This window comes from Mchenga conophoros, linkage group LG13 (genome assembly GCF_057382185.1).
Source record: "Mchenga conophoros isolate Kocher_MC1m ecotype Shallow Benthic linkage group LG13, M_conophoros_male_GT1.1, whole genome shotgun sequence".
Taxonomy (NCBI): domain Eukaryota; kingdom Metazoa; phylum Chordata; class Actinopteri; order Cichliformes; family Cichlidae; genus Mchenga; species Mchenga conophoros.
This window is the reverse complement of record NC_140538.1, coordinates 2,721,278-2,731,988: the sequence shown is the minus strand read 5'-3', so window position 1 is coordinate 2,731,988 and position 10,711 is coordinate 2,721,278. Positions and strand designations below refer to the sequence as shown.

At 42.1% G+C, this 10,711-nt stretch overlaps 1 protein-coding gene across 1 annotated transcript; it reads right to left on the bottom strand.

Moving 5' to 3' along the window:
• Positions 1 to 2,713: 2,713 nt before the first annotated feature.
• Positions 2,714 to 8,664, bottom strand: foxg1b (forkhead box G1b). The gene has a single exon (XM_085296065.1). The coding sequence runs from the start codon at positions 8,319 to 8,321 to the stop codon at positions 7,140 to 7,142; it is 1,182 nt and encodes a 393-aa protein (XP_085152191.1). The 5' UTR covers positions 8,322 to 8,664; the 3' UTR covers positions 2,714 to 7,139.
• Between the last annotated feature and the right edge of the window lie 2,047 nt (positions 8,665 to 10,711).

Genomic DNA, 10,711 nt, shown 5'->3' with positions numbered 1-10,711 from the left:
CCGTCCCAGCTGCCAGAACAAGTGAGCAGACCAAAGTGCTGCGCTGACCTAAATTCTCCCAGAGAGACTCCTCTTAAAGCTGCAGGGACACAGACGCACTCTGAGACAGGAAGTCAGAGACCGAGACTTCCTCCGTCTCAGATGTGTTTAAGGATGAAATACTTCTGAGGACAGGAAACACCTAAACACCTGTCCGAAGAGCCCATAAATCAAAGAAGAGAAGCCTTTTCTCTGATAGCAGTGAAACATGAAATACACTAAAACCCACATTTGTGTGTCAGTCGGCCTTTTTGACTTCATCTGATGTGTGAAATTCTCACGAAATCTAATCCACTGATTCAGGTTCCCAAAGAAAAACAGCCGTGTCACTTTTATTTCCTCACACCTGTTCAGGTGTCCACACAGACACAATGTCCACTCTGAGTGGAAGCGATCATTTTGATCATCACATTACTTTTGTTTCAGTTCATTGCTGGGTTAAGTTTGCACATCAGATTTGTTTGGTTTTATGGCCCCGAACTACTTTCAAAGATTTTACTGCTGAAGGAGGTCGAGGAGAACTAAGCATGTGACACAATGAGCAGGAGAGCATGGGGGGGCAGGCGAGGAGGCCATGCTGCAAGTCGGCTACGAGCTAAGCTAAGCTAGCGAAACAGTAAAGACAGTGAGTGAAAACTTTAGCTTTAAATCAGGTAGTGAGTACACAGAGAGTGTGCTTCAGAAGCACGTGAAGATTATACTATGAAATAACAGGTTATCTATAAGCTTTTAATTAGATATCTATGCAGATAAGCTACACAAAACACCACTGTGTGTTGGAACAGGAACAGGAAGTGATACTCTAGCGCAGAGAGAGCGAACACCACCAATTTAATTTACACAGTGAGGTTTGGGCACCAAATGTTTGAGTCTGCTTGTTTACTCTAAAAATCTAATATTTCATAAACGTGGATTTTTGATCTGTGCCGGGTTGAAAGTCTCACTTTAACTCAGACACTAAGTCCCGTCTCCTCAACTGCAGCACGGACATTTTGGTTTCAACATATTTGCTTCCACATCACATGTGACATGTTTGTACAAACATCTTTGATATTAACGTTTGTGATTTTCTTCTGTTGCTTCTTCTTTTATATCATTGTAAAAGGAGATTAACACAAACTGTTTCCTCAACCTAACCAATGATGTTTAAATCAGACTAAATAAAACTCAGAAGATAATGGATCCATGTGAGAGTTAAACTCCAGTTTTCTGGTTGAAGTCTCGCAGATTTATCATCATCTCGACTTCGTCGGTTAAACTGTTAGTGGGCGACGGTAAACAGGGTCAACACTAAAAACAACCCACAGACGGATCTAGAGTCCACGCTAATACTACCTGATGCTGTCACACACACATCTGACAATCCTAGTTCCTGATTGGTCTAACCTCTCGGTGGTCAACGGTAATAACACCCCCCCAAATCCTGACGGACACAGTTCCCTCACCCGACTCTGCAGCTTACAGATTGCAGGAGTGCATAAAACGGAGCAGTTTGGGGTCATTATTTTTGTTACTGTTACCATCATGACTGGTGCACATAACTTGGTTTCTCAGTGCTTATAGTAACTTGAGATTCATTTATTGAGTTTATTTCATTGTCCTGACTGTAGTCTGGGCACCTGGCTGATTAACATACAGGTGGCCGCATGTCTGTTTTTGGTGTTTGTCTTGATTTTGTCATCTTTACTGAAAAACTAACATTTTGTAGTTTGTTTGTTTTTTTAATCAGTTACAGACTTTAAAGGAACAGAGTATCTACGGGTCCTCAAAAAGCAACAGAAGGTCATAAACATCATCTTAAATTCAGTTTGCATGGCTCTGAAATGCTTTCAGTCACTTTATTTAAATCAAAAGATTTACAGCTCGATTGGCTGTGATTTAAAAGAGGTGATGGTAACAGTTGGCTAATAAGATCCGTTAGCTAACCATTGTTGCTCACATCAAATAAAAACATTAATATATAAAAATGCCCAGGTGACTTACACCCAGCAGGCCTCCGGGTTAACAATGCGACAGTGAAGATGATGAAGGAGGCCACGTTAGCTTTTACGTCTATAAAACGTTTCTACTCTAACTCAGGACTCACAGTGTGTTTTTTAATCACAGGCCTACCTACGTTCACTCTCACACTCCAGTGGAGGCATCAGGGGTCACTCGAGGTTCAGCGTTTTGCCCAAGGACACTTTGCACACAACCCACTCGACCCTCTGATCCCCCTCTGCCCCCAAAGCACAACAACCAATGACAGCAAGCATAACTCGGAATAAAGGTGGAAAAATGCTAACAAGGCAAACTTTGCTGTGTGTGGATGCTATTTCAAATTTACTGATTTAATTTAAACTCAGACCACTGAAAAAGTGTAATATTGATCTCATTCACTGAGTTTGTTCTTAAATTTCACTTTTAACAGTGTAAAAAAACAAGCGTTAAACTTATCCACAGGTATGAGATATGTGGATATAAAAGGAAAAATAACAATACTGTAAATCTACTGTGATCCGGAGATGGCTCAGGCTAAATGCTGGACTATCATAATATCACTATTACGATTATTGTGGCAAAAATAATTCATGATAAATGTATTTTTACAATATCACAATAATTAAAACATATAAACTGCTTTGTTGTGTTGTGTCTCGTTTTGTGTTGTTTGTAACAAAAAAGAAAAAATTACATGTTATTACTGTGTATTAATAATGTTTAATTTATAATAATAAAAGTTTAGTAAAGTGAGGATTAACTTTACAAAAGTGTACAAAAAGAAGAATGACTATTATTTTTTTAAAACATCACAATACAAAAAGAATTTACAAAAACATTATTGTGATTTTTTTTTAGTGCAAAAGTCAAATTCATCTTTAACTTCATTGTTTGTGTCTAATTTGGAACAAAAACCCTCCAAAAACAAATAAAAAGAATTCACAGCAACAACATTATTGTTTGTGTTATAAAAAATTATCTTCAAAATTAGATTTTTATCTTAAACCTGAAACGTCTTTACCAATAACAATAACACGACACTACAATTATTGCAAAATAACTTATTCTAATGATATTATTGTGACACAAAATATCACCGTAGTGTTAATCTTTACCTTTATTATGTGTTTTTTTTCTCCGTTTGTTTTGGAAAAGTGTAACACTACAAAAAGTCACAATAATTTTATAAGGTCGTCTCAGTAAAGCCGACATTTAATCCCTTTAAACAAATGTTATTCTGTTAACCTGCTGAGCTTCATTCTTTTCTCCATTATAATAATTTTGATATTGTTCAGTGAATTTCAGGTTCTGAGAAAATAAAATGTTTCACAGCTGCAAAAATAAACACAAAGATTAGAATCTACATTTACACTCACGTCTGAATTCTGTTACATTTTTATTTTAAACATCCATAAAACACTAAATCTGCTTTAATCAAACTCCCATTTACATTTGAATTTCCTCTCATTTTAGTCTTTTTTTTCTGAGTACAGCTGAATGAGCGGCTGAACACACACACACACACACACACACACACATCATGTGACTTTCGACTCAGCAAAGCCCAGGCTGTGTGTAAACTGACTGGATGCACTTTTTCAGACTGAACTCAAACAACAGAGAAGAAAACAAATCATAAAGCAGCTGAAATAAACCTGGAATCATCAAATCATGAAAACTGGCCTGTTCAAAGTAAAAGTTATGGAGCTAAAGAGTCAGTTTGAAAACCCTCCTGTTGACATCAGTGTTAACACAGAGCTGTGAAGGAGCCTCCGCGCAGCCGAGAAAACAGAAGAAAGAAATGTATAAATATGTGAGTGTGAAGGCCAAACGTTCAAAATGAAAGAGGTAGAAAGACACAATAATATTATTAATGACCATATATCTATATATATATATTTATCTATATATAAAATGATCTATATTACTGCAAGTAAACCTGTTTTTTTCAGACTTTATGCACAAAACGTTAAACATTTCTGGAAAAACCGTGGGGACAAAAAAATCATAGAAACATAAATTAGGCCAATAAACAGGCCTCATAATAACCCTAAAGGAACCAAAACGGTCAAATAAGTCACAATACAACTAAAAACTGCAGTTAGCATGACTAAATCATTTATCAAATAATCAATTTAATACTAATATCAAATAAAAATATCTTCCAAAAGCTCCCATGTGATAAATGCACACCTGACTTATGATTTAGTAAATAAAAATATAAAAAATAAATAAAATATGCAATTCACTATGGAGCAAATCAAAGTCTCATAAAAGTTTAAAGAAATGAAAAACAATAAAAACAGCACGTCAACTGAAACAGAAATTCATTCACAGCCTCAGTGACGCGTCTGTGTGCGCACTTTGAATAAAAACTTATTGCTTTGTGATGTTTGCACACATCATCAGGCAGAAACTCTGCTTCAGGTTATTTCATCCTTTTTAATCAAGTTTAGTTTCTCTGGAAAAATAAAACACAGACAGCAAAGAAACAGACATTACAGACTTTGTACAACTGAGTGATGTCTAACTACAAAAGTGCAAAAAAAGAATAAAAACCAAACAAATCCCCAAAAATCAAAAACAATTTTTACAAACCCAGAATGAAAAAAGTGACAGAGAGAAAAACCGAGCCGACAGTTTCCCCCAAAGTTTCCCCACAGACAGACCTGCAGTGTGTGTGTGTGTGTGTGTGTGTGTGTGTGAAGGTCAGCGTCTTCTGAGCTGCATGAGGCTTTTATTTCACCGAGGTTACATAAGTTTATATGTTTGCACTGTAAAAAGTAACAATAAAAAACAAAGTTGGCGATGTGTGGGGGGGGGGGTGGCTTCCTGTTTCCTGTGTGCGCACTCAGCTGTTTGAAGGATCCAACCTGCAGCTCATTTACACTCAAAATTCTAAATTCTGTTTATTTTACAATAAAAGCCCAGATGTGAAACATTATGATCCATATGTTTGCTTCCTGTTTTGAAACGTTCTCACTTGGATTTATTTCCTTTTTTTCTCTCTTTTCTGAAATTAACACCACGTTTATATTCGACTTTTAAAATGATCACAAGCATTTTGTTGCATTTTATTTTTGAAAAGCTGCTTTTACTTGGATCCACCTGAGATCTGAGGATCAATACCACAGTGATCGGGACTGATTGTCAAACGCTGCTCACGTTTAAAGTGAAGAATCGGCGGTTAGATTAAAAATAATTTCTCTTGATTAAAAATGTTTAAAAGTGTCAAACTCGCTCCTTTTTTCCTTTTGTTGGTTTACGTTGTTTTATTTTGTGAGCTAAAATATTTTAGAAACATATTTACTGAGGAAATTGAATCAAATCACATCTGTATATAATAATACGTCCACGTGGCTCCGGTGGAAAGACATTAGCTTTTTTTTTTTTTTAAATATAAAAAAGTCATAAAGAATAAAATTTTGGACCATGTGTTCGACTAAAGTCACAAAAAATACTTTAAAATATTTTTCCAAATAACAAAAATGTGCAAAAACCTGGATTTTAATATATAAAGTTTTTTACATTTATTTTCCACATCAGCTTTTATTTTCACTAAAGCCTCCCTGTAGCGTGCGTGTGTGTGTGTGTGTGTGTGTGTGTGTGTGTGTGTGTGTGTGTGTGTCATCTTAAATGTTAAATATATGCCCCTCCCTTCCTGCTGAGGTCAGCTGACCAACATTTTCCACATGAGAAACTTTCTGATGACTTTATTTCTCCGCAGAATATTTTTTAAAAAATAAGTTGCATATATATGATTTCAGTTGGCCTGAAGCATCTCCAGTTTCATTGATTGTCATGCACGTTTTTAACTCTTCCCACGCCTCCGACTCCTCTGACTATTAAATTATTCGTTTTTTTAATGGCTGTCTCCTAAAGGTAACATAAAGTGACTCCATGGCTGTGAGGACGCTCTGATTTTCGTTCATTTCATTATTTTAAACTCTTCTCTAATCAAAAAGAAAAAAAAACATTAGAAAAGAAAAAAATCTGGTGAAAAAAGTTTTTCATATGACCAAAGCTACATGTAAATAGGCCTTTATGTGTGTGCGTGTGTGTGTGAGGGCCTGATGCTTGTTGGAGCCCCTTAAAAGGAAAGAAAATAGTCCCAGCAGCAGCACAGAGGCCTCAAGCCTCCGCGGGTCACTTAAAAATGTTCTCCAGGAACCAGAGCGGGTCAGCGGGCCAGAAAAAAAGCGAGAAGACGGCAGAGAAAGTTAAAAGAAGAAGAAGAGGGGCTGTGCGGCGGCTCTGAGCGCACATGCGCAGGAGCTTTTACGCTCATTCAGGCCTTTACGCACAAACACACACACACAGCAAAATAAACGGAGTGAACAGTCTGCGTGTTGATGCTGAACAAAAAAACGTGTTTGCATAATTTCAGCTGAAGAGTTTGTTCCAAAAACATTTACACACTTTTCTGGATTTAGTGATCACGAAGGTCGAAAAATACATCGAATTATTTTTGGAAGGAAACTCTTCACACAGAGCGGCTTTAACACCATTATTTAATCGCATTGTTCTAATTCAGAGGTCAAACCTGAGATATGATTTGTAGGCTTCTGCTTCCTCTCAAAAACCCTGATCGTTTCCAATTTTAAGGCTTTGTTCACGTGTTTTTCCTCCCAGTAAAACACAAAATAAAAGTTTTGATTGTCTCGTTTTTTTCCTCCTCGATTGTCTCAAAATTCATAAATAATTATTAACCCTGTCGTATTTCCAGCCCCACCCCTCGTTTTCCTTAATACTGAAGCGCAAACACTGACGAATAGAATTTAAATACAATAAATACAAAACATAAATAAACGACAAACAAAGTACTGAAAATCTTTGTACAAGATATAAATAGTTTGAAATATACTTATAGCGTTACCTTTGGCAAGTCTAGTTTACAGTTGGACGACCGGCGGTAACAAAAGTTTCTCCCTTTTAAAGTAAAGATGAAGCCGAGCTGTGCATCGCACTCCGTGTGGCCAGAAGTCTCGCTTCATTTATGGATTCATACACACATTTCTGATGTTTACCACTTTCTATTTGCCCTTAACGTGACGTCTGTGCGTCCTCGTCCCGGCGCAGTCCACGAAGCCAGGGTGTGTGGGTGTGTGTGCGTGGGGGGGTCAGTTTAGGAACGCGTTAGGGGTCACCCTCTTTTGGTGGGACAGCACCCCGGGGAACCCCGCGGACACACCGGGGGAGAAGGCCGGTAGCGAGCTGTTTCTGAGCGAGTCTGAGAGCAGCGCCTGTGGGGAGCCGCCGAAGCCCGGAGCGCCCTGCGAGAGGTGAGGAGGCGGCGGAGGAGCCGCGGGCGGCGGGCCGCCTCCCCCCCCCGGCGGGGCCGCCGAGTGCTGGCTCCCTGACACGAAGTATCCTGGCTGACCGGACAGCAGCCCGACCGGCGACGAGCTCATCCCGTAACTGTTCGTCAGGCCCAGCGGCAGCGAGCGGCCCAGCTCCCCGTTACTCAGCTGCTCCACGGCGGGCAGCAGCGAGCCGTAGCCGGCCGCCTGGTTCAGGAAGCCGGCGGACGAGCCGTTGTAGTGCGGGTGATGGTGGTGGTGGTGCAGGGACAGGAACGGGGACAGCTGCCAGTACAGCGGGTTGCTGCTCCGCTCGTTGATGCCCAGCCCGAGAGGAGCGAAGCGCAACCCGCGCTTCATCGCCAGCTTGCCCCGAGAGGTGGCGGAGCGCCGGCGGAGCTTCCCGGTGGTCCCGCCGATGAACACGTCGTCGCTGCTCGGGTCCAGCATCCAGTAGTTGCCCTTGCCCGGGTCGTCGTAGTGCCGAGGCACCTTGACGAAGCACTTATTGAGGCTGAGGTTGTGCCGGATGGAGTTCTGCCAGCCCTGCTTGTGCTCTCGGTAGTACGGGAAGTTCTTCATGATGAACTCGTAGATGCCGTTGAGCGTGAGCCGCTTCTCGGGGCTCTGCCGGATGGCCATCATGATCAGCGCGTTGTAGCTGAACGGAGGCTTGTCATACTTCCCGTTTTTGCCGCCGCCGGTGTTCTGCTCCGGTGTCGCCTTGCCGCCGTCCCCTCCTCCGCCTCCCCCTCCGTCCCCCTCCTCTTCCTCCGGCTCCTCCTTGCCAGGTTTCTCCGGCTCTAGAAGCGTGGAGGCCGCAGAGTCCACCTCCGGGGGGTCCAGAGACTTCTCGCAGTCGGAGCCCGGGGAGAGACACGGGGCTCCGTGGATCGCGACCGTCGCGGAGTCCGCACGCTCGCACTTGGAGGGCAGCAGGAGGCTCTTGATGCTGAAGGAGGAGGACCGGTGCACGGTCGGCGGGTCTTTTACATCCTCCATGCCCGGTGGCGGCTCTCCCGACAAAACCAGGAATAAATAATAAAAAAAAATGAACAACCACAACAACAACTCCGAGGTCCTCCACCTCCGTGATCCGAGAGAGAGACAGAGAGGAGAGAGAAAGGAGGCTCAGGATGAGAGACGCATGGATGGAGAGAGAGAGAGAGAGAGAGAGGGAGGGAGAGAGAGGGAGAGAGCGTGGCGTGGATGTGGAGAAATTAGTAATTAAGGAGGTTCCGACGACATCACGGAGAGGAGGAGCTTCTCCAACTTGGTGATTTTGTCAACAAATCCTCTTTTCTCCTCCTCTCGCTCTCCGCGCGCCTCCGTCTCCAAACCTCCGACCTTTCCTGTCTCGAGCCTCACAAACCTGTCACTTCATCTGCTCCCCTTTAATCTCTCTCTCCCCATCGTTCCATATTTACGCGCGCGCGCACAGTTCCCTCCACCTCTTGTGTGTGCGCCAAGCCCGTGCGTAAAAGCGCACGTCCGCTTATGGGTGTGCGCGTGCGTAAAAGCGCACGGGCAGTCGGGGCTTTGTTTTCTCGGCGACAATAATAGTTTGAATTCATGTCGGCAAACATGGCGCGTGCACGCACAGTGTGTGTTTGCGCGCGTGCGTCTGTGTGTTTGGGGATGGAGAGGAGGAGGGCACCGAGAGAAGCGCCATTGTCTCCTAATAAAAATCATCGTGTCGGCAGTAACACGCACACACAGCAGAGGCGGCGGGTCTCACGCTGGAGCCAGAGCGCCTCCTGACGGCAGCAGGCGGGACTGATCCATGTGAACAGTTGCTTCCGGTGTCAGTTTGTGTGCAGCAGACAGAGCAGTTTGAGCGACCATCAGAGGGGAGATTTAAAAAGAACGCACTGAATTTACCTTCTCAGTTTACAGGTCATTACATGCAAAACACTTTATTCAAACAAGCTGTCAACATGTAAAAATAATTTACAATTTCAGACATTTTCACTCTTGTGAAGCATTTTTAACAACAAAGATCGGTTCTCCATTTAATTTTTTAAACTACGCCCCTGCAATATTTGGAATTTCCTAAAGCAGAAACTCTTTTCACACAGAAGGTTGTTCTTTTTTAGGGTTTTTAAAATAACATTTCTATAGTAGACAGTGGGGAAAAAATGTAATTGTTTATTAAGTACTTATTTCTTTGGTAAAGTATGTGTGGCTGTGGAGGAGACATTTGTCAGCAGGAAAACTCATAGGAATACAGTTAAAAGTCCAAAAGCTTTCCTAAACATTTTCCAAAGCGCTCCGGTTGTGTCTTTGCCCGGCTCATTCTGGGCCCCGGGCCTTATATTTTGCACCCTAGTGTCCACTGGGTCAGACTGGAAACTTTGGCACGTTTGTTGAAGCCTGCCTGCATCGGTGGTGTCTAACATGTGGCTCTGGAGCCAGATTCCGGCCCAGCTGATCGTTTTTTAAGTGTTTTTGTTGTTTGAGTCCAGCTTTTGTTTTGGGGTGTTTTGTTTTGTTTTTTTGTCGTTGAGGTTTTTGCTCCCTGTGTTTTTATTGGCCGCCAGTTCCTGCTTCTTGTGTTTTTTGTTCTTTGCAGTCATCAGGATGTTTTAATGGTATGACTGCAGACTAGCAGAGCGTATGGTGACAGTAAAGCTTATCTTATCTCTTCTTCGTCCTCTTGCTTTATTTTGATCATGCTTTTGTCCGTGTGTCTCTCGTGCTTCTACTTCCTGTCTTTCGTTTCACCTTTTGTTTTTCTGGTCCACATTCCAGCCTCTCAGCAGACTTAATCCATCAGTCCAGCTTGAAAGAACTTGTAGTGAATTTGTTCCCCTCAGTTGAAGGAGCTGATCCCAATTTGACCCCCTCTGACTGCTGCAGTGACTGAACCTGATCTTTACTATGCTCATTATCTCATATGTACATTTGTGGACTTATTCTGTGTGTTTGTGTGTTATTAGTCTTTGTAACCGCTCCTGGTTGAACTGTTATAAGAGATTTTTAGTCTGTGTCGGCTCTCAGTCACCAGGATCGTGGGAAAAGGCAGCTGGAGGACTTCTTTTGTTCCCGAGGATGTTTGCCTCTCATCCAGAAGTTTTCTTCAGTTCTAAAGAGTCCCGAGTCTTTAACTCCTGTGTGAGGTGGTCCGAGGGTCTTTGAATTAACATTAATCATGTGAGTGGTCACATGAGCCAAAGTGTGAAACAAGGCTTTTAATCTGAGGGGTTGTATAATTGTGTTACCGTCTGTGCCAGCTTCACTACACAGGAGACATTTAAAGATCAAAAACAGTTATTTGAATCATAAAGATGTAAAATATTAATCAGTTACAGAAACTCAATATGTGAAGGTTTTTGTGCCTTTCTCTGTGATCTGTGAGGAACTAAAACGAGTTGGACAATCCTGCTTCAAAC

Coding starts and splice junctions, on each gene's coding strand:
- foxg1b (XM_085296065.1), bottom strand. CDS start 8,321: ATGGAGGATGTAAAAGACCCGCCGACCGTGCACCGGTCCTCCTCCTTC.